Source organism: Ailuropoda melanoleuca, chromosome 4 (assembly GCF_002007445.2).
Source record: "Ailuropoda melanoleuca isolate Jingjing chromosome 4, ASM200744v2, whole genome shotgun sequence".
Taxonomy (NCBI): domain Eukaryota; kingdom Metazoa; phylum Chordata; class Mammalia; order Carnivora; family Ursidae; genus Ailuropoda; species Ailuropoda melanoleuca.
The window spans coordinates 57,243,513-57,268,044 of NC_048221.1; the positions used below are offsets into that span (position 1 = coordinate 57,243,513).

General features: G+C 41.5%; 1 protein-coding gene across 1 annotated transcript in view; it reads left to right on the forward strand.

Moving 5' to 3' along the window:
• TXNRD3 (thioredoxin reductase 3) overlaps nucleotides 1-2,419 on the forward strand; it is a 70,554-nt gene extending 68,135 nt beyond the window's left edge. Inside the window, exons 16-17 of the mRNA XM_034657258.1 lie at nucleotides 916-1,050; nucleotides 1,264-2,419. Of these exons, the coding sequence (XP_034513149.1) occupies nucleotides 916-1,050; nucleotides 1,264-1,326 (198 nt within the window). The 3' untranslated portion in view covers nucleotides 1,327-2,419. The remainder of the gene's footprint in view (nucleotides 1-915; nucleotides 1,051-1,263) is intronic.
• Nucleotides 2,420-24,532: the final 22,113 nt, after the last annotated feature.

Genomic DNA, 24,532 nt, shown 5'->3' on the forward strand with positions numbered 1-24,532 from the left:
AGATGTGCATGCGGCTGCGTGCTCGTTGTTCTTTCTCCAGAACGTGGGCAGCGGAGGTCTCTCTTCGCCCCTCTGCCTTCTCTCTTACCTGTTGAGCATTTTCACTGTTGAACATCAGAATGAAGACTCGAGTCTGATGAAAAACCATTGCAGCGTTACCTTGCAAATATACTTGACTCTTGCTCCCTGTCTTGTGGGTCTGCTCATCCCTGCGCCCCGTCCCTCCCTGCGTGCAGGCCTGGCTGAAAGCCCCGCTCTGGCCACCCCTTGATCTCTGCTTAGTTATGTCAGGAGCTGGGCAGCTTGCTTCCCGGGCCAGGAACCACTACATTTCCAAACCCTGATGCCCTAGAATTATTCCAGCGTTGGACTTTATTTATTTATTTATTTTTAAGATTTTATTTATTTGACAGAGAGAGAGAGACAGCCAGTGAGAGAGGGAACACAAGCAGGGGGAGTGGGAGAGGAAGAAGCAGGCTCCCAACAGAGCAGGGAGCCCGATGTGGGGCTTGATCCCAGGACTCTGGGATCACGTCCTGAGCCGAAGGCAGACGCTTAACGACTGCGCCACCCGGGCGCCCCCCACGTTGGACTTTAATTCAGATTTGTTGTGTTGTTGTTTAGCACTATCTCAGCATAATTTGGAAATTTACATCATACTAATGAACTCCTTCATGCAGTGGGTAAATTGCTTGTTCTAGTAAATTTGAGTGCAAATTAACTCTGGATGTGCATTTACTGGCTCATTTAACAGATTCTTACAGTGGTTCAGTTTCATGATAATGTTCTCTGCTCAGCTCAGCATTAGAGTTCTTTTTCTTAGTAGCTGCCATAAATGTTAACTGTGAACTTGCAGTAAATAGACTCCTATTCAGATCATTAACCTACTGGCTTTCTGATGTTTGCGTTTTCAAGTATCGGGTGATAGGATTCCATGTTCTCGGACCGAATGCCGGTGAGATCACCCAAGGGTTTGCAGCCGCGATGAAATGTGGGCTCACAAAGCAGCAACTTGATGACACCATTGGAATTCATCCCACATGTGGTGAGGTATGGGGATAGGTTTGTGTTTTTACTGACTTCAGTTGGCGTAGTTTGAAAAACTGTTATAAAGCACATCGTCAGAAAGATTTTGTGTTAGTAACTGCTTCACAGATTTTAAAGGTTAATCTAGATGTAATATTCAAAACGTGTTTTCTTAAAGCAATACGGAAATATTGATGGCTAGATATAAATGTGCTTGGTTTTCTTCCTTTCGAACAGGTGTTTACAACTTTGGAAATCACCAAGTCGTCGGGACTAGACATCACGCAGAAAGGCTGCTGAGGCTAGCCCCGCTGCTGTTTGGTTTTCCTTGTCCTATTCCCATTTCTCCCCAAGATGATAATGCCCCCGGGTGACGTGAGTCGGTGCTCATGTGCCTGCTCTCTCGTGTGGGGCCCAGTGCTGGACCTCTCTTCCCAGCACAGGGATGAGAAAGACGAGGAGGCAGGACGGCAGCGGGCGTGTGCTCAGCGGGCTCCGCTGGCTGGGAGAGGCAGTTAGGCTGCCTCCTTGACGTCTTAGCTCGGAACCTGTTGTGAGGTGAGCTAAGGCCGATGCTCTTCCGTGTCAGGATGGAGCTTCCCTCTGAAGGACCTTGCAAGCGCACAACTAATCCAAGTTAACTTTTCTGGTTGCTAGTGTAGTGTTCTTATCCCCTTGCTTTGTTGTTTCTCTGAAAGTGTCTTCTCAGTGTCGAAACTGACTGTAAAGCAGCGAGCCTCCAGCGTGCGGGCCTGAATGTGGGAATTCCGTGTGGTCGCTGGAGAGCGGAGTCCTGGAAGTGCCTTCAAGCAGCGGCTACGATGCAGGGGTGCGTTAGTAGGAAGTGCTCATGCCGTATAGGGTTTAGCGAGCCGTCTACACCGCACGCACGGTCGGACTCCTGCCTCATGCCTCACCCTCTCCTGGTTCCCGGTGGCAACAACATTGGAGTCCTGTCTTCTTAGTGTCTCATGTCAGAGACACGCTGTGCATTGATCTTAAGAGTACTATTAAAAAGTTTTCGATACTGTATGACATGAAATCTAACTTAAAACTGTTTAAAATGATTCAATCCATATCTGTTGAATTACAGTCAAGTTCAGTAAGTGGACGGGAGATAGGAGATTCTATTTGAATCTGCACACCTGTCAGCATCTAAAAGGCCCTTGAAGTAGGGGTCTTTCCAGGGTCCTTTTGGAAAATCTGTTGTTTCTTGAGGAGCACATCGCAGAGTGGCCAATGCAAGGAAGGCAGCCAGTGCTCTCTTGAACAGGACATTAACCATGAACTCATTCTCATAGGATTGGATAGTTCTGTAATCAGAATGTCTAGCCATAGGTTTCAGTGAAAAATTTGAAGCCATTCAACAGTTGGAAACACCACCTTTATTTATTTATTTTTTTTTAAAGATTTTACTTATTTATTTGACAGAGATAGAGACAGCCAGCGAGAGAGGGAACACAAGCAGGGGGAGTGGGAGAGGAAGAAGCAGGCTCACAGCAGAAGAGCCTGATGTGGGGCTCGAACCCATGACGCCGGGATCACGCCCTGAGCCGAAGGCAGACGCCCAACCGCTGTGCCACCCAGGCGCCCCGGAAACACCACCTTTAGATGAACCTTTTGCTCCCCTCTCTGGAGGCAGGGAGTGGAACAGAGCTGGAGTGGGGATGGGGACCCAATGACCTGACAGAGGTTCCAGTTACTGGGTTGCCTTTTTACTGGGGAGAGAAAGATACGAATATAACTCTGAAAAGTAAGGCTGGTTGTCGCAGTTGCTATAACCCAGGTGGAGACGGCCCAGTGAAAAACAGGAAGATGCTATTAATTTCCACTTGATATGGGGTGGGGGGTGGTTGATGGATCAGAGTTTAATGAAAGCAGCTGTATTTGAACTGAACCATGAGGGATGAATAGGATTTCAAGGATTTGAAGCAATCTGGAGAGGCTCTGAATGATGCTTTTGAAGGGTTCATCTAAAATTCCAGATAAAATAATTTTAAAAAACTTTTTGTTACCATATTGCTGAGCAACCAGGGGTTTGCAGGACCCCAAATGAAATGAAACCAGGAAGCCTGGAAGTGGGTTCTGCCTGCACTCAGCATAATGCAGAAAACCTTAAAGCCCAGGCCTGCTCCTGTGAAGTTTCAAACAGGAAGCCTTTGTGTAAAGCTGGGACCCCTATGGGCTGTACCCCCAGTGGGAGGGTGAGCAAAAAACATACTCTGCTTCCCAGAAAGAAGCAACAAGGAAACTTGGCTATGCTCTTAGGAGGAAGGAAATAATCCACCCCAAGAATTTTAACCACCGTCCGGGTTGCAGGCTATTGGGAAGGCTAGTTATCTTCCCTTTGCAAGGAGGAGGTTGGACTTCAATGTAAACCTATCTGTAATTGGCTCCCCCTAGTCTCCCTCCCCCTTTCATCTCTTTCCTCTCGTCTCCTCTCCTGGGGTAAAAGTGGGCCTGAGATAATGGTGATAGATTAGGTTTACCAGAAGATAAAACTTGTGTGTACCTAATAACATACAGGTGCATACAGATTTGCAAGGAAAAATCAACATCGTCTAGTATAGTAGAGATTTTAATATTCCTCAGTAATTAGATCAAACACAAGAAAAGTCAGTAAGTTACTGAACCATCAAAAAGAATGAAATCTTGTCATTTGCAATGATGTGGATGAAACTAGAGAGTATTACGCTAAGTGAAATGAGAGAAAAACAAATACCATATGATTTCACTCATATGTGGAATTTAAGAAACAAAACAGGTGAACATAGAGAAAGGGAAGGAAATATAAAATAAAATGAAAACAGAGAGGGAGGCAAATCATAAGAGACTTTTAACTCTATGAAACGAACAGTGTTGCTGGAGGGGATGTGGGGGGATGGGGTAATTGGGTGATGGGCATTAAAGAGGGCATGTGATGGAATGAGCACTGGGTGTTGTATGCAACTGATGAATCACTAAACTCTACCCCTGAAACTAATAATGCAGTATATGTTAACCAAATTGAATTTAAATATAAAAATTTTTAAAGTCAGTAAAAATATAGGTTTGAATAATACAATTAACAAGCCCAGCTTAATGAACTCAGAAGAGCATCACATTGAACATGAAAACTTCCTCGTCAAGGACATGTGGAATATTTATGAAATTTGCCTATGCTAGCCTCAACAAATTTCAGAAGACTGATACCGTAAATGGATGGGCAAAAGATTTCTGCCACAGGACTAACACTAAGAACAGGGGGACCTTAAAATCCATACAGGATGATGGAAAGTGGAGCATGGAGGTAGTGTGAGGTGAGTGAGGGCTTGGAGATCAAGCTGGAAAGAACTAGGTTAGATCCAGGAACCAGTCAACAAGAAGTGAGGAGTTCTGGAAAAATCCTAGAAGTTGAAGAATGATGACTTGGGAATGCCTGGTCCTGTGACTTATATGACAGAACAAGTTGCTTAACTTTTCTTATTCTTCATTTATTAAGTATGGACAATATTGCCTGTTTCACAGACTTAAAACAATTGAACACATTTATTAAGTTCCTGGCATACTGCATTTTGGTGTTGGATATCTTAGCTTCTGTGATCATCAGTTGAGTTGGGCCTTATTAAGGAAAGCTCTTGTAGACACACAATATATAGCCAATAGATAGGCTGATGGGAGACATATTGACATATCAATGCTTTGGCAGACTTCACCATGGTAGGCAGCCCCACGTTGGCTCCCAGGTTGGACTCCCCAGCTGCAGGTAGTCACATCCTTGTGTAGTCTCCTCCCACATTGTACCAAGGTTGGTCTCTGTGACCAGTAGCATTTGGCAGAATTGGTGGTATGCACTAAGATTAGGTCATAAGAGGACTGCAGCTTGAGTTCTGGTCTCATGCACTCTCTTGGATCACTTATTCTGGGAGAAGGCAGCTGCCATGTCATGAAGACTCTCGGGAAGCCCGTGAAGAGGCCCAGATGATGTGGAACTGAAATTTCCAGCCAACAGCAAGTACCTAAAGTCTGCCATTGTCCATGTGAATGAGCTTGGAAGTGAATACTTCCCAGGCAAGCTTTCCCCCAGCTAGCAGACCGACTGAAATTTCATTAGCGCTTTTGGGCCGCTCCCAGAGTCCTGACCCTCAGGAACTGTGAGATAATTATTTTTTAATCTGCTAAATTTTGGAGTAATTTGTTACACAGCAATAGATATCTAATATGGCCACCAAGGAAAATTAAAAGTAGTACAAATCTATTCAGATAACTAAAACGTTTTGGGGACTTTTTTCCTAGGACAGACAAAATAAAGCTCATACAGATTTGGGATTTCAACAAAAAGGGATTGCAGCTCAAACTTAGTACTGAACTGAACTCTTCATCATGAAGAAGGTAACCCCAAACAGGAAAGCTCAAGGGGTCTCAGTGGAGTGCCTTCTGAGTTGGTGGTCTTGGGCTGTGGCTGTGGTGGGTCCCTGCTAAACTTCCTTGGGGCATCCATGATTGTCAAAGCTCACATTAAACAAAACCAAAAAAACCCTGGGGAAACAAGTTCATCACACAAAGTCGGGTTCATCAAACTTAGCAAGGGAGAGCACTACCTTGACAGAGTCTTGGTGTCCTCTCAAATGGAACTAGAGAAGTGTACCCAGAGGATTTGGGAGGCCAGAGTGAGTAAAGGGGTAGTTACATAATAAAGATTAGTAAGTGGGTCTGAGCAGCAATTGGCCAGAATTTGTAATTGAGGCTAGCTGCTGGAAAAGCGTCAGTGGTCTTATCTTGAGATTTTGGGATGGGGTTCCTGTGTGGCTCAGTCGATTAAGCATCTGACTCTTGATTTCGGCTCAGGTCATGATCTCAGGGTCATGAAATTGAGCCCCATATCAGGCTCCATGTTCAGGGTGACGTCTGCTTGAGATTCTCACTCTCCCTCTGCCCCTCTCCCCTGTCACGTTCATGCTCTCTCTCTAAAATAAAATCTTAAAAAAAAAAAAGAATTTGGGATATCTGAAACCATATCGAGCTCCTGTTACTGTAGTCTCTTAGAACATATAGGTCTAAGTGAGTTAGTGTTAAAACAGTTCAAGCTTAGATGACTTGTATGAGGTGGTTTAGAACACTATCTGTTTTTGAATAGTAGTACAGTTTTTCAAGTTGTGGTTTATTTCCCAGTGGAGAATCATCCAGTGCTTTTAAGCAGGGTGTGACAAACGTGTTAGGAATTTAAGGAAAGAGATCACCAAGTATTTATGCAGATTTATGCTTCCATCCATGCTACTAGATGTAATATCCAGCTATAAACAAGCTGGAGGAAATATGAAATGACTACAATCAGCCATGGAACAACAGGGCAGGATTATGATCCTTCAGAGAAGGGAAACATGAAGTGATCCCTCCGATTACCCCCAAATTTCTGCAGGGAAAATTTCTGCAAGAGAAATAAAGACTTTCTCAGACAATGTCTGAAGGGGCATAGTGTTATTTGAAAGTTAAAAATCTATATTGGAAGTTCTAGGGCAATCACTAAATTTCAAAAGGAAGCTAATATGTGAAGAGAAAATAAAATGCAATCATGTAAAATGCTCAATTAAAACTAGAGGAAACAAAAAGGGCAAAAAGAAAAAGATGCAACAAGAACAGTTACAGACATGGTAAATACTAATCCAAGTGCATCAGTAATCACTAAAAATGTGAATGGCACAAATACATTAATTGTAGTAAAGTCTGACTCTACTTTTCGACGATTGCTGATGGCTTGTAAGCGTCGCCCCTTTGCTTACATCTGGGCAAACTGGTAAGAAAACCCAGGTGTTCTCTTCGTTGCCAACGGGAAGCTCAAAAGAGTGTAAGCCCCAGCCTGTGAATGAGAATCCTCACTCTAGTCCACACCTTAACCACCATAAAAATCCCAACCCAGTCTCCTTACCTTGCTTTCTCAAGCCTTTTTTGGACTAGCAGAGAAGTCTACCCTGCTCTCCCAGAAAGCCTCATTACGTGAGGAATAAACCTTTTAATACCCTCTTGGGCTGTGCACACGTCCTGATCAGTCTCAATAACTGAACCACATTTTGGGCGGGGGTCTGTCCTGTCTCCCTGGGGTAGCCGTGATAATTGGCACAGTGAGCAGGGTGTCTAGACAATAACTCCCGTCACTGGAGAGTCCTTTCATTTTGGCCTGTCAGCTGGCTTTGCTCTCTGCTGCTGAGCCTGTACTTTGAGCTGTTGCTTTCTGGTAAGTTTGCACTTTGAGCTGTGTTGCTTTGTGCTGCATTTGTTTGGTTCTATTGAGTCTCTGTGAAAGATTTAACAGAAGTTTTGATAACCGGTATTTAGGGGCAGAAGTATGGGATTGGGACTCTCCTTAAAGTGGCCCTGGGTCATGTGTCATGAGCTGGATCTCTGTATCTCAGATTGAATCTTATGTCTCAAGCATAAGCCGTAACTGAGTCCAGACTCGAGAATGACTCTTCACCTGTGACCACGGGTTGCATGTCTCAAGCAGGCATTGGCCCCATTCTGTAGAGTGCTCAGTACAAGACTGATACCCTTTGCAGTATATGGGTCCATCAATTTGTTGCTTGTGTGAAGGGAGAGCAGTTACTGTGTGGCATGCTGAGGTCACACACTACAAAATGCCCTTGTTGCTGGTGCTGCTCCTATGCCTCCATCGCTAAAAAGGATCCTAATCCTCAGAGTTATAGGAAGAAAATCACCCATGGCCCCCTGCAGCACAGCTAAGGGGTTAGTTCCACCATGTCCGGTAGGCCCTTAACCCTAATGATACTGATTTGACTCTTGAGGATGAAGCATGCAGATATGAGCAGGATAGAGAGGACCCCATCACTGAAGTATATCCAGCACCCACTATTAACAAGGAAAGGAATAAAGCGAGGGAGGGAGGGACAGAGGAACCTGAACATAGGGGAAGAAACAAAAACCTGAACCAGAGGTACAAAATTTGAATCAATTGGAAATCTAAATTTTACTAAAATAATTTATGCAACAAAAATATTAAAGGGCACTGATTGGCTTTTTTCTTTTTTTTTTTTTTTTTAGAGAGAGAGAGAGAGAGAGGACGAGCATGAGTGGGGGTGGGGGGAGGGAGAGTGAGCGTGAGCTGGATGTAGGGCTTGATCTCATGATCCTGAGATTGTGACCTAAGCCAAAATGGAAAGTAGGACACTCAACCAACTGAGCCACCCAGGCACCTGCCATTGCACCCCCCCATTGCAACCATTTTTAAGTGTACAACTCAGTGGCATTAAGTCCATTCACTATGTTGTGCAACCATCACTGCCATCCATATCCAGGACTTTGTTATCTTCCCAAACTGAAACTGTCCCCATTAAATAGTAACTCCCCATTTCACTCTCTGTCCCGCTCCTAGTAAACTTTATTCTACTTTCTGTCTCTATGAATTTGCCTATTTTAGTACCTCATTTAAGTGGAATCATACAATATTTGCCCTTTTGGGTTTGGCTTATTTCACTTAGCCTAATATTTTCAAGGTTCCTCTGTGTTGTAACATGTATCCGAATTTCATTTCTCTTTATGCCTAAATAATATTTCAGTGTATAGATACACCATATTTTGCTTATCCACTCATCTGTTGATTGATAGTTGAGTTGTTTCCACCTTTTGGATATTGTGAAGAGTGTCACTATGAACATGGGTGTGCAGGTATCTGTTTGAGTCTCTGGTTCAGTGTACTCTAGAAGTGGAATTGGTGGGTCATATGGTGTTCTGCGTTTAACTTTTTGAGAAACTGCCAGACTGTTTTCCACAGTGGCTACACCATTTTATATTCCTACCAACAGCACACAAGGGTTTTAGTTTCTCAACATCCTCACCAATAAGTGTTATTTTCCTTTTTTTTTTTTCGGTCATGGCCATCCTAATAGGTGTGAATGGGCATTTTATTGTGGCTTTTCTTTGCATTACTCTAATGACCAAAAAATTGAATAAGAAAAACATCAGACAAATTGCAATTGAGGTACATTCTACAAAATACCTGACTAGTACTCCTCAAAACTGTCAAGGTCATGAAAACCGAGGAAAGTCTGAGAAACTATCACAGCCAAGAGGAGCCACATAAGCAGACATGACAAGTAAACTTAACATGTATCCTGAATGGGATTTTGGCATAGAAAAAGACGTTGGGTAAAAACTAAAGAAATATGAATAAAGTATGGACTTCAGTTAATAATAATACATCAGTATTGGTTCATGAGTTGTACTGTGTGCCATGCTAATAAGGAAACTGGGTGAGGGCGTATATGGGAACTCTATTTTCTCCTTCTCTTCCTCCTCCTTCTTTGTAAATCTAAACTGTTTTAAAATAGAAACCTTTGTTCTAAATGAAAAAGATGCTATAGACGTTTAAAAAATAGTAGAGTATCTTGATCAGTGTTACCCCAGTGTAGTCAACAAGTTCGAGAAAAATGGACAAGTACCTAAAAAGACACAAATTACCAAAACTGACTCAAGAAGAAATAGAAAATCTAAGAAGCACTACATTCATTAAATAAATAGAAAGTATAACTTAAAGCCTTCCTAGAGTGAAAAATCAAGGACTACATGGTTTTGCTGTCAAATTCTTTTTATTTACTTATTTATTTATTTGAGAGAGAAAGTACAAGCAGGGGAGGAGCAGAGGGAGAGGGAGAAGTAGACTCCCTGCTGAGCAGGGAGCCTGATGCAGGACTCAATCCCAGGCCCCTGGGATCATGACCTGAGCTGAAGGCAGACGTTTAACTGACTGAACCACCCAGGTGCCACTTGCTGTCAAATTCTATCAAACATTTAAGGAAGAAAAAACAAATTCTATACAAGTGTTTCATAAATAGAAGAGGAGGAACTCATTTTATGAGTCCAGTGTAACCTTGGTACCAAACACTGACAAATACTTCGAAGGAAAGATAGCTATACACCAGTATTACTCATGAAAGTCAGCTCAACCTTCCTAACAAAACACCATCAAATTGAATCCAGCAACCTATAAAAAGGGTGATACATCATGACCAAGTTTGCTCCAGGAATTCAGGATTGGTTCAAGTTATGGGCTGGGGGAGGAGAAAACAATATCGTTATCTCAGTAGATGCAGGAGACAAAATTTAATAACGACTTGTGATATAAACTCTCATCAACCTAGGATGAGAAGAAAATATGCTCAAACTAGTAAAAAGCCTCGACAAAAGGAAACTATAGCCAACAACATACTTAATGGTGTACAGTGATTGAGAACAAGGCAGGGATGCCAACCTGCACCATTTATATTCAGCACTGTAGTGGAGGTCCTAGGCATTGCAACAATACAAGAAACATAAAAAAACATACAAATTTGAAAGAGAAACATAGACTACCCTTATCTGTAGATGACATGATTGTGTGCATAGAAAATCTTAAGAAATTGGGGTGCCTGGGTGGCTCAGTCTGTTGAACAACCAACACTTGGTTTCAGCTCAGGTCATGATCTCAGGGTCCTTGGATGGAGCCCTGTGTAAGGCTCTGTGCTCAGCATGGACTCTGCAGGAGATTATTTCTTCTCCCTCTGCTTCTCCTCTGCTCACACACACTCTCCCTCTCACTCTCTCTTTCTATAAAACAAAACAAAATCTTAAAAAAAAAAAGAAAATCAAGAAAATTACCAAAAAAGAACTTGTAGATGAATTTAGGAGTCAAAGAATACAAAATCAATATACAAAATCAATTGTATTTCTAAGCAACAAAGCATTGTGAATTGAAAATAAGATTATAACAGCATATAAATATGAAACACTTTGAGATAGATCTAATGAAATATATGTAAGACCTATAAACCAAAACTATAAAACATTTCTGAGAGAAATTAAAAACCTAAATAAATAGAAAATATACCATTTTCACGATTAAAAGACTCAGTATTAATTTATTCCTTTCTCCTTAAGTTGATATTTAGATTCCATGCAACTCCAGTCAAAAATCCCAGCAGATCTGCTAGCAAAAAAAATTCTCAGGGCATCTGGGTCATTTGAGTGTCTGACTCTTGATTTGGGCTCAGGTCATGATCTCAGGGTCGTGGGATCATGCTTTGCATCAGGCTCTGTGCTCACGTGGAGGCTGTTTGGGATTCTCTCTCCCTCTCCTTCTGCCCCTCCACTACCCCCTTCCTCTCAAATAAATAAATCTTTTTTAAAATTTCCTTTTCTTTTATTGGAGAATGTCTTTATTTTCTTTTCTTGTTTATTTTTTATTTATTTTATTTTATTTTTAAATTTTTTATTATGTTATGTCACCATACAGTACATCCTTAGTTTTTGATTTTTTTATTATGTTATGTTAGTCACCATACAGTACATCCTTAGTTTTTGATGTAGTGTTCCATGATTCATTGTTTGCATATAACACCCAGTGCTCCACGCAATACGTGCTGCCCTCCTTAATACCCATCACTGGCCTAGTCCATCCCCCCACCCCTCTCCCCTCTGAAACCCTCAGTTTGTTTCCCAGAGTCCATAGTCTCTTGTGGTTCATTCCCCCTTCTGTTTACCCCTGCTTCATTCTTCCCTTCCTTCTCCTACCAGTCTTCCTGCTATTTCCNTCTTTATCCCTTTCTTCCCCTACCGATCATCCTAGTTCTTATGTTCTATAAATGAGTGAAACCATATGATAATTGTCTTTCTCTGCTTGACTTATTTCACTTAGCATAATCTTTNCTGAAGTCTTCAGTTTGTTTCTCATAGTCCATAGTCTCTCATGTTTCATTCCCCCTTCTGATTACCCCCCTTTTCTTTATCCCTTTCTTCCCCTACCGATCATCCTAGTTCTTATGTTCCATAGATGAGAGAAATCATATGATAATTGTCTTTCTCTGCTTGACTTATTTCACTTAGCATTATCTCCTCCAGTGCCGTCCATGTTGCAGCAAATGTTGAGAAATCATTCTTTCTGATGGCTGAATAATATTCCATTGTATATATGGACCACATCTTCTTTATCCATTCATCTTAAAGGGCATCTCAGCTCCTTCCACAGTTTAGCTATTGTGGACAATGCTGCTGTATGAACATTGGGGTGCATATGGCCCTTCTCTTTACTACGTCTGTATCTTTGGGGTAAACACCCAGTAGTGCAATGGCTGGGTCATAGGGTAGTTCAATTTTTAACTTTTTAAGGGACCTCCACACTGTTTTCCAGAGTGGCTGTACCAACTTGCATTCCCACCAACAATGTAGGAGGGATCCCCTTTCTCCACATCCTCTCCAACAATTGTTGTTTCTTGCCTTGTCTATCTTTGCCATTCTAACTGGCGTAAGGTGGTATCTCAGTGTGGTTTTGATTTGAATTTCCCTGATGGCTAATGATTTTGAACATTTTTTCATGTGTCTGTTAGCCATTTGTATGTCTTCATTGGAAAAGTGTCTGTTCATATCTTCTGCCCATTTTATGATTTGTTTATTTGTTTCTCGTGTATTGAGTTTGAGAAGTTCTTTGTAGATCTTGGATACCAGTCCTTTATCTGTGGTGTCNGCTATGAACATTGGGGTGCATACGGCCCTTCTCTTCACTATGTCTGTATCTTTGGGGTAAATACCCAGTAGTGCAATTGCTGGGCCATAGGGTAGCTCTATTTTTAACTTTTTAAGGGACCTCCACACTGTTTTCCTTAGTGGCTGTACCAACTAGCATTCCCACCAACAATGTAAGGGGGTTCCCCTATCTCCACATTATCTTCAACATTTGTTGTTNTCCACATCCTCTCCAACAATTGTTGTTTCTTGCCTTGTCTATCTTTGCCATTCTAACTGGCGTAAGGTGGTATCTCAGTGTGGTTTTGATTTGAATTTCCCTGATGGCTAATGATTTTGAACATTTTTTCATGTGTCTGTTAGTCATTTGTATATCTTCATTGGAGAAGTGTCTGTTCATATCTTCTGTCCATTTTTTGATTCAATTATTTGTTTCTTGGGTATTGAGTTTGAGAAGTTCATTAATAGTAGGGGACTTCAACACTCCACTCTCAGCAATAGTAGATCATCTAAGCTGAAAATCAACAAAGAAACAGGAGCTTTGAATGACACACTGGACCAGATGGACCTCATAGATACATAAAGAACACTACTACACCGTAGAACAACAGAATACTCATTCTTTTCGAATGCACATGGAACTTCCTCCAGAATACACCATATACTGGGTCACAAAACAGTTCTCAACAGATACCAAAAGGCTGAGATTATTCCCTGCATATTCTCAGACCACGATGCTTTGAAACTGGAACTCAATCACGAGGAAAAATTTGGAAGAAACTCAAACACTTGAAGACTAAGAACCATCCTGCTCAAGAATGACTCGATAAACCAGGAAATCAAAAATCAATTTAAACAATTTATGGAGACCAACGAGAATGAATACACAACGGTCCAAAACCTATGGGATACTGCAAAGGCAGTCCTAAGGGGGAAATACATAGCCATCCAAGCCTCACTCAAAAGAATAGAAAAATCTAAAATGCAGTTTCTATATTCTCACCTCAAGAAACTGGAACAGCAACAGAGGGAGGCCTAACCCACACGAGAAGACAATTGATTAAGATTAAAGCAGAGATCAATGAATTAGAAACCAGGAGCACAGTAGAGCAGATCAACAAAACTAGAAGCTGGTTCTTTGAAAGAATTAATAAGATCAATAAGCCATTGGCCAGACTTATTCAAAAGAATAAAGGACCCAAATTAATAAAATTATGAATGAAAGGGGAGAGATCACGACCAACACCAAAGAAATAGAAACTGTCATTAGAAACTATTATCAACAACTATATGCCAGTAAATTAAACAACCTGGAAGAAATGTATGCCTTCTTGGAAACCTATAAATTACCAAGACTGAAACAGGAAGAAATTAATTATCTAAACAGACTGATTAATCATGAAGAGACTGAGTTAGTGATAAAAAAAACCTCCCAAAAAACAAGAGTCCAGGGCCTGATGGATTCCCTGGGGAATTCTAACAAACATTCAAAGAAGAAATAATACCTACTTTCCTGAAGCTGTTTCAAAAAAATAGAAACAGAAGGAAAACTACCAAACTCATTCTGTGAGGCCAGTATTACCTTGATCCCCAAACCAGGCAAAGACCCTCAAAAAGGAGAATTACAGACCGATATCCCTGATGAATATGGATGCCAAAATTCTCAACAAGATCCTAGCTAATAGGATCTAAGAGTACATTAAAAGGATTATCCATCATGACCAAGTGGGATTCATCCCTGGGACGCAAGGGTGGTTCGACATTCGCAAATTGATCAGTGTGATAGATCACATTAATAAGAGAAGACACAAGAACCATATGATCCTCTCAATTGATGCAGGAAAAGCTTTTGACAAAATACAGCATCCTTTTCTGATTAAAACCCTTCAGAGTGTAGGGATAGAGGGTACATTCCTCAATCTCATAAAAACCATCTATGAAAAGCCTACAGCAAATATCATTCTCAATGGGGAAAAGCTGGAAGCCTTTCCCTTAAGATCAGGAACACGACAAGGATGCCCACTCTCACCATTATTGTTCAACATAGTACTAGAAGTCCTAGCAACAGCAATCAGACAACAAAAAAGAATAAAAGGTATTCAAATTGGCAAAGAAGTCAAACTCTCTCTTTTCACAGATGACATGATACTTTATATGGAAAACCCAAAAGACTCCACCCCCAAATTACTAGAACTCATACAACAATTCAGTAATGCAGCAGGATACAAAATCAATGCTCAGAAATCAGTTGCATTTCTATACATGAACAATGAGACTGAAGAAAGAGAAATTAGGGAATCGATTCCATTTACAGTAGCACCAAAACCCATAACATATCTCAGAATAAACTTAACCAGAGAGATAAAGGATCTATATTCTAGAAACTACAGAACACTGCTGAAGGACATTGAAGAAGACACAAAAAGATGGAAAAACATCCCATGCTCATGGATCGGAAGAATAAACATAGCTAAAATGTCTATGCTACCTGGACAATGTCTTTATTTCATCTCCATTCCTGATGGATATTTTTGCTGGATATAGAATTCTGGTTCTTTTCTTTCAGCATTTAAGAAGTGTTATGCCAATTCCTTTGGCTTCTGTGGTTCTAATGGCAAATCTACCATAATTTGAATTTTTGTTCCTCTATAGGTAACTTGTTGGTTTTCTCTGGCTGCTTTTAAGGGCTGTTCTTTGTCTTTAGTTTTTAGTAGTTTGATTTTGATGCATTTTGGTGTGGATTTCTTTGGTAAATTATTTGTTTGGGGTTCACAAAATTTCTTTAATATGTAAGTTAATGTCTTTTGTCAAATTTGGTAAGTTTTCAGCCATTATTTCTTTGAATATGTTTTTATCCCTTCATGCATTCTCCTCTCCTCTGGGATTCTGATGACACAAATGTTCAATCTCTTATCATTATCCCCACAGTTCCATGGGGCTCTGTTCATTTTTTTAAATCTTTTTTTACCTCTCACTTGTTTAGACTGGGTAATTTCTAATGATCTCTCTTCAAGTTACAGACTCTTCCCTGTTGTCTCTATTTTGTTATTGAGTCCAATAATTTCTTATTGCATTTTTCAGTTCTAAAGGTTCCACTTAGTTTTTGTGTCTTCTGTTTCTTTCTTGAGACTTCTACCTCTTTATTCACTTGAAGAGTTGTTAGAGATTTTTGTAGCTGCTGTTTTCACAGCTCTGTCAGTATGACTGTGTTACTGCAGCATTGCATCTATTTATTGTGTCTTCTCATGCAAATAGAGATTTTACTGGTTTTCATATACCAAATCATTTTGTGTTGTATCTCAGATATTTGGGGTATTATGTTATGAGTTTCTTGGCTTCTTCAAATCTTACAGGGAAGGTTGTAATTTTTGTTTTATCGGGCAGTTGAGCTAATTGGTTTCAGTTCACACATTTGAGCAAGCATTCTGTGTTGTGGTTTCAATGTGGGTTCCTTTTTCACAGTGTCTATGCTCAGTATTCTCTCTGTGACTGGGCTGCCCCGTAATTCAATTCTCAACATCAGTAGTATTGCTATAGGGTCATATCCATGAATATACAGTGAGGGCATTGAGCCCAGAGGTTTATGAACAAATTTATGGTGTCGCTTCCCCACGTTCTTCCCTCTCCATGATCTCAGCAGTATTTTTTTTGTTCTCAGGGTCCCACAGCTAGGGCTTTATTTACCTCACTCGACCACATACTTTATGCAACTGTGTCCACATCAGGGGCCCAGTGGTTCCCCTCCCTCAGAGTTTTAGGCATCTGTCTTCTGTGCTGTTCCTGCCACCATTATTGTTGCCATGGGGCAGAGAGAACAGAGAAGAAAACCCACTCTCTGTAAGGGTTAGGAGACCTCATCCCCACTCCTCAAGCCAGAAGTAGAAAGGTTTCCACTAGCTCATTCTCTGTCCTCACCATTACCTGGTTTAGCATTTTAGGTCACACTGAGTCCAGACTGGAAGCTACCAAATAGAAAATAAATGGTAAACTCACTGCCAATTTAGTGTTCCAATTCTTTTTTTATTTTCTCCTCCAATTCTGCTACTATTTACTTTTCAGAGGCCTCATTGCTATTCTGCATTCTGTCCAGATTTTATAGCTGGGAGAGACACGATGGAATGTGCTAGCTTTTTCTTATGCAGAACTAGAACAACCCAGCAGACTTTTAAAAAAAATAAATTGTGAAAAAACAAATAATCCAGTTTAAAAAATGGGCAGAGGACCTGAATAGATATTTTTCCAAAGAAGTTATACAGATGGCCAACAGACACATGAAAAGATGTTCAGTATTACTAATCATCAGGGAAATGCAAATAAGAACCATAATGAGATATCACCTTACACCTGTCAAAATAGCTAGTATCAAAAAGACAAGAAATAACTAGTGCTGGTGAGATGTGGAGGAAGGAGAACCCTCATGCACCATTGGTGGGAATGTAAATTGGTGCAGCCATTGGGGAAAACTGAATGGAGACTCCTCAAAAAATTAGAAGTAAAAATACTAATGATCCAATAATTCCACTAGTAGGTATTTACCCAAAGAAAACAAAAACACTAATTTGAAAAGATACACGCCCCCATGTTTATAGCAACATTATTATTTACAATAGCCAAGATATGGAAANACAATTAAAAAATATATATATAATGGAATATATATATATATATATATATATATATATAAAATGGAATATTTATATATATAATGGAATATTTATATATATATAATGGAATATATATATATAATGGAATATTTATATATATATAATGGAATATATATATATGATGGAATATTACTCAACCATCAAAAAGAATGAAATCTTGCCATTTGCAACAACATGGATGGACCTAGAGGGTATTATTCTAAGTGAAATAAGTCATACACAGAAAGACAAACACCGTATGATTTCACCTACATGTAGAATGTAAGAAACAAACAAATGAACAATCAAACAGAAAGAAACCCATAAATACAGAGAACAAACTGACGGCTGCCAGAGGGGAGGAAGGCAAAAGGGGTTTGAGTGAAATGGGTGAAGGGAAGTGAGAGGTACACGCTTCCAGTTATGGAATGAGTAAGTCATGGGGATGAAAGGCACAACACAGGGAACATTGTCAGTGGTACTGTAATCGCATCATACGGAGATAGATGACAGCTACACTTGTGCTGAGCAGAGCATAACATGTAGAGTTAGTCAAATCACCAATGTTTTGTACACCTGAAACTAATGTAACAATGTGTGTACACTACACCCCAGTGAAAAATTAAAGACAAAACAGAATAGGAGTGCCTGGGTGATACAGTGGGTTAAGCACCTTACTCTTGGTTTTGGCTCAGATCATGATCTCAGACTTGTGGAATTGGACCCTGTGTTGGGCTCCATGCTGAGCACCAAGTCTGCTTGGGTTTCTTTCTTCCTCTCCTTCTGCCCCTCCCCCCATCACTTGACTCTCTCTCTCAAATAAATAAATAAATCTTAAAAAAGAAAACAAAGTTCATGAAGATTAAATAGATTTCTGCATAATGTTTAAAAGATAAATAAGTACAAATAAAAATAAATTGTGAAAAACTGAATCTAAAATTTATATGAAGATGCAGTGGATTTCCAGATAGCTAAAACTACATTGGAAAACAGAAGTTTATTTCTTTATTTCTTTACTTACTATAACACTGCATAAGCCAAGACACTGTGGAATTGGCATAAAGAATGGTTAAATAGATCATTGGAGCAGAAGCACAGTCCCAAAACAGACCCACATATATTGCTTTGAAAATGTACTGATGTAAATCTTTGACAAAATGATAACATTTTCAACTAAATGAAAGATGTTGCTGGAACAATTGGGTATCCATAAGGGGAAAAGATGAACTTTGGCCTTCTCAAATCACAAACAAAAATCTACTAAAATGGAATGTTATAAAAGCTAAAACTTCTAGAAGAAATCATAAGTGAAAACTTCATGATCTTGACATAGACAAAGATTTCTTAGCACTCAAAAAGTATGAAACATAAAAGAAAATAGGGATAAATTGTACTTGATCACGTTCTTTTATTTAAATTCAATTAGCCAACACATAGTACAACATTAGTTTCAGATGTAGTCTTCAACCTTTCATCAGTTGCATCTAACACCCAGTGCTCATCACATCACATGTCCTCCTTAATGCCCATCACGCAGTTACCCCATCCCCCCACCTGCCCTTCGGCAACCCTCAGTTTGTTTCCCATAGCTAAGAGTCTTTCATGGTTTGTCTCCTTCTCCAATTAAAACCTTTTTGAAAGACAGCATTTAAAAAGTGAAATGTGGGGGCGCCTGGGTGGCACAGTCGTTAAGCGTCTGCCTTCGGCTCAGGGCGTGATCCCGGTGCTCTGGGATCGAGCCCCACATCAGGCTCCTCCACTATGAGCCTGCTTCTTCCTCTCCCACTCCCCCTGCATGTGTTCCCTCTCTCGCTGGCTGTCTCTCTCTGTCAAATAAATAAAATCTTTAAAAAAAAAAGTGTTTAAAAAAAAGTGAAATGTGAGTCACCAATTAGGAGAAAAATATTTGCAGCACACATATCCAACAGAAGACTTGTATTTAGAATATATAATTTTCTTACTGGTCAATAAGAGGACAAACAACCCAATTTAAAAAAGGGCAAAAGATTTGAGCAGAATTTCCTCACAGTTGGTAACAAAAGTACACACTTGACCAAAAAAAGCAACATAAAAACTAGCCCAACATCATTGGGGTAGGGATACAAGGGAAAAACTCAGCAAGAAACTACTGCACATCCACTAGGATGGCTAAAATTTATACTGACAAAACCAAATGTTTGTAGGGATGTGGAGCAACAGGAATTCTCATACATTTTTGGTAGGAATGTGAAATGGTTGAACCACTTTGGAAAACAGTTGGCAGCTCCTAAGTTAGTCACATACTTGCCATATGTCCCAGCAAGTCAACTCCTGGGTGTCACACAAAAACTCATGTATGAATATTCATAGCAACTTTATTCATAACAGCATAAAATTATAAAAAACCCAAATGGATGAACAAATTGCAATATATTCATACAATAAAATACTATTCAACAATAAAAAAATGAATGAACCACTGACAAGTGCAACAGCATATATAAATTTCAAGATCATTATTTTGAGCAAAAGAAGCCAAGCTAAAAAAATATATACATTACTTGTGTATGTTCATACTTGTTTATGAAATTCTTAAAAAGGCCAATCTACATTATACTGATAAAACGTGATCATTGTTCGTCTAGGGGTGAGGGTTAGTGATTGGGAAGGAGGACTTCTTGAAGTAATGGGAAAGTTCCAGATCTTGATTGTGGTGGTGGCTACAGGGCTGATTGAATTAATCAACTCATTGATCAATCATAAGTCAAAAACAATACTTCAATGGCTGCGAATTTACAGTATGTAAATTATACTACAAAATTGATTTTTATTCAATGCTCAAATGTTTATTGAACATATCCTAAATGGTAGGCACTGGTTGGGTGAGAAGAATGAACGTGACAAGAGGAACTAGGGGTGTCTCGAATGTTTCTGGCTAAAGTGGCTGAGAAGAGGGTGAATCAAGAGAGATAAAGATCCAGGTAGAGAGGCATGAGAGAGAGAGGGAGAGAGAGAGAGAGAGGGAGAGATCCTGAGTTGGCATCTATGACTCAGTGCTTCAGAATTTGCCCATTAGTAGACTGGCAATGTTATAAACTCCCCGGATCAGTAATGTATGTCATTAGCACCGACAGACTGCCCTGAGGTGTGACTACTTGTTCCCTAATGTGAATGGCATCTAGGAAGGACCATGTGGCATCAGTGCCCAGGTCGAGTGGCATCGTTATTTCTATTTGCACGTCCTGCTATCCTATGGACTGAACCAGGCTACCTCTATCCTAGTTCACCCAGATTTCTTTAGTCCTTCTACTTTCCCTCCAAATTCAAAGATGATACATGACTGCCACAGTCTGGGGAGTGATGAACTTGGTTTCAATTCTCTTTTGTCAGACCACCTGCCAAGTAAGTGAGGAAAAAACTGAAATTTATTGTGGCTTTCCCAGGAAGAAGTTTCTACCTCGGGGATGAACGCAGGTTGGCAGTTTTGTACTTATTGGCTCGGTGATGTAAATCTTCGGATGAAATCATGGCTGGAGGTTGGCAAAGCTGTGCAGATGGAGTGTGTGTGTGAGTAAACGCACTCAGGGCACCGGCTCATGGCAAACCTGCTGCGACCCTATTGCCCCAAATTGCCTTCCTAAAACACAACTGTTTCCTCAGTATGTTTTCTCTGTGTGACGCTAATGACCACAGACTATTGAATCAGCCCTTCCCTGGAGGCTGATTATAGTAGGTGGGGAATGTTCTCTGCACTGTTTAGCTTGCCTTCATCCCTTTCTAAAGGCAAAAGCCCCTGCCACAGAAGGCTGGGATGACTCTGTAAGGTGGTGTGCAGGACTCCTTCGACTTAGACTGAACACCGGTGAACTCATTCACTATCACTGATAGCCATTAGCTGGTCTCGCAGACTTGCCAGGTTAAGTGAGCTGTGTGACTACCATGGGGCTGTTGAATCATGCTTGCTCATTCAGCCTGCGTGGGGCACAGTGTGGCTTAGATCCAGCCTTGCCTGGGAGTTATATATGGTCTCTGCCCTTAAAGAGTTTACAATTGAGTGGGAAGACCAGACACAAATACATAGCCAAGTATGCAGATTAGTTTTGTCATCTACAGGGAAACAAATGACTCTTGAATTCTACCGTAAGCCAGACTGATGCTCGGGTCATACATTTAGTTCACCCAGTCATCTCGATTACAAGCACAGATGAGGAAACCATGTCCACAGGGAGAGTGACTTGTGGAGCTGGGTTTCACACCTAAGCTTGTTGACTCCAAACACATTCCTTTTGCATTGCACCAAGGGAGCAGGGAAGAATATTAAGTCATGGATCAGGGCTCTGTTTTTGTTTAGTGTGACCAGGACATTCTACCATTGGTGGGGAGGGGCATAACCTGTCTGCCATCTTCCACTCACTAAAATTGCCATGAAAGATAAACACCAGTGTGAGAGGCGTGCGCATTCACAGGCAGAGACCCATCCTCACTTAGAATCTCTTCTACTGATGGGAGTTTTAGCCTCCCCAGGTGAACAGAGACCAGGCTGTGGTTATTCAAGTGGCTCACGCAAAGTCCTCAGTGGCAATCCCTCAGCCGTGGATGCTGCTTGTCTCCATCAACGGGAAAACCCCAGGCTCAGGCTGTTCCCCAGTGAGGATAAGAGAAGCTTCTTTGGGAAGGAGGGGTTTGTGTCATCTGCTCTTGAACTGTGTCGTGCTGCAGGGTGTTTGGCTCCAGCTGCCTCTCTTGGGGACTCCTGGACCTCAAATTGCTCCCCTGCTCGTCTCGGCCTGGCTCCCAGGACCACCTCCTCAGCCTCCTCCTCTGGGAGGTCACACACCTCTGGGACTCACATTTACTTAGTTTGATTTCTAGGAAGTTAAGTCATTTTCCATTTGTACTGCAAGTGAAAACAAAACGACTCAGTGTTATCTGTCTTGAGAGCTTGTAGCATTTCTCACAGATCTGTGAGAGACAGATTTCCCCAGCTTTTGTCTCCCTGAAAATGTCTTTATGCCAATTTCATTTTTGAGGGCTACTTTTGCTGGCCAGAGAAGCTGAGTTTGACATCCCCCAAACCCCACCTTTCAGCACTTGAAGGGATTCCCACCATTTTCTGGTTTCCCTTGGTGCAGACGAGACACCAACCACCACCCGACTGTGTTCCCTGTGTAACGTGCCCCTACCCCGCACGTCCTGGGGCTCCCATGGCTTTATCTCAAATTTTCAGCAGTTTGACTCTTATGTGCCGGTAAATGTGTTTCTCTGTACTTATCTTGCTTGGGCTTTATAGAACTTCTTAGATCTGTGGGTTGATACCTCACACGAAATTTGAAAAGTTCTCAGCCATTCCCGCTTCAAATATCGCTTCTATCTGTTCTCTCCTTCCTCTGCTTTGAGAATTCCAAGCACAGGAGATTAGACTTACCTCTCTCAAACCCCCAGTGTTTTTCCTCCTTGTATTTCTGTTTGGATTGTTATCATTCAAGTTGGTTACTACTTGTCTTTAGGTTCGCCGATTTTTTTCCTTTTTTTACCTCTGCTCTGTCCAACCTACTGTTATATCCATTGACTGGATTCTTTGTTTATAACGTTGTATTTTTCATTTACTTAGGTTCTTTTTTGTATTTGCATCTCTCTGCTCCAATTCCCCATCTGTTCACACATCACATTGACCTTTTCCTTTAGACTGTTTAACATATTTACTGCGGGTTTCGGGCCCCTGTCTCTGAGCTATCTCTGTGTCGGCTTTTATTGAATTTTGTCTCTTGTTGATGGATTACATTTTGTTCGTTCGTTTCTTTGCCTATCTTCTCAATTTGTAGGTTGGACATTATGTATGGAGGAAAAGGAGCGGCTGAAGTAAGTCATACTTCACCTCAGAAAAGAGTGCTCCTCTTCTGTTAGTCTGTCAGTGAGGGTGGCACTTTCAACCAGAACGTAGCCAAGCTGGGCTGGGCTTCCTTGCGGCTGTAGTTAAACTTATCCCGCGCTGGCCTCCCAGGTTTCGAGGGTGTGCTCAGGACTGACCCTGCAGTAGGGCTTAGGATCTGAGCACTGGTGAGACTCCACACATCTCTTTATAGCTGACAGCCTGCTATCTCTTTCTGAACACAAGAGAGCTCCCAGCCTCGCAGACTGGCTCTCAGCTTCTCGGGTTGCTGAGGTGTTCTCCCAGCCCTCCTGTCCTGCCTCTCAAGTTCTACATCTGGAGAGACCCTTTCACACTCCTGTGGGGCCTCCCACTTCCAGTGGACAACCACGTGCACCTGCTGAGGCCTTGAGTGCCTTGGAGGGATTTCTCTCAGTCTTTGGCGTGAGCTTCAGTGGGGGATCCTGGTTGGGGGGGGTGCAGACTTGCCCTGTAGCTGGGGCTCCTTGGGGTTCTAATACATCGCACGACTCTCATGTGGCCTCAGAAGCTTGTTCAGAGTGTGGCTGGTCCCCACGCCCCCCACCAGGTATATTCCTCTGCCTCCCCCCACTTCATCTGAAGGAATGCTGCTTTGAGTCTTCTCTCCTAGCAAGGGCTTGTCACTTTTTGGAATTTATTTTATTTTAGTTTCGTTTTGTTTTTTGGGGGGTGTTTTTCATTCTCCTTTTTGTTTTGGTGTTCTCAGCTCTCTGGTGGGTTAAAAACACAAGGTCTTTTTGCAGCTTTAGCAGACCATGACTGCTGTTAGGGTAGGAGTGGTGATGTTTGTTACTCTCTCCATTCAACAAATATTTATTTGCCAAAGCTGTCCTGTTTCACATAAATTGCTCCCTTCAGAGCACTGGATGTGATAGCAGAATCTTAGCCCTTTGATTTGCTCGCCTCACTTCTCTCAGTCCTGGGCTCCCCTCCTGAGGAAGGCAGGCAGTGAGGACCCCCATGAGTGTAAGCACTGGGCTTTGAGCTGGCTGTCCTCCCGGTGATCTGGGCAGTGCCCACTAGCTTACCTGGTGCAGGGCACACAGCCTGCATTTCCTCATCATGGTAAAACAGGAATGATCACACTAGTCAAAATACTTTAAGGTGAAACAGTAAAAAAAAAAAAATTCCCACTCAAATAACCAGCAGCAGAGCTAATATTTATTGAGCTCCACACATTTTGTGTGTTCTTCTCACTTATCTTCACCACAACTCTATGAGGTAGGTACTATGTTTATCATCCGCGTGAGACATGTAAGGAAACAGAGTCAGATTTTAAAAACTTGCTCAAAACTCAGAGCTAGTAGGTGGGGAAGCTGGGATTTGAACCCAGGCTTCTGTCTTCCAATTCCATGTTGCAGACCCTTGATCAAGGGCCCTCCCCCCTTAGACCTGGCCCCTGGTTTGAGGGAGTGGGAGAGGGTGAAGAGGAGGAGGGTTCTGGGTGACCCCCAGAGCCAGAGGTGCCATGGGAGCAGACCCACAG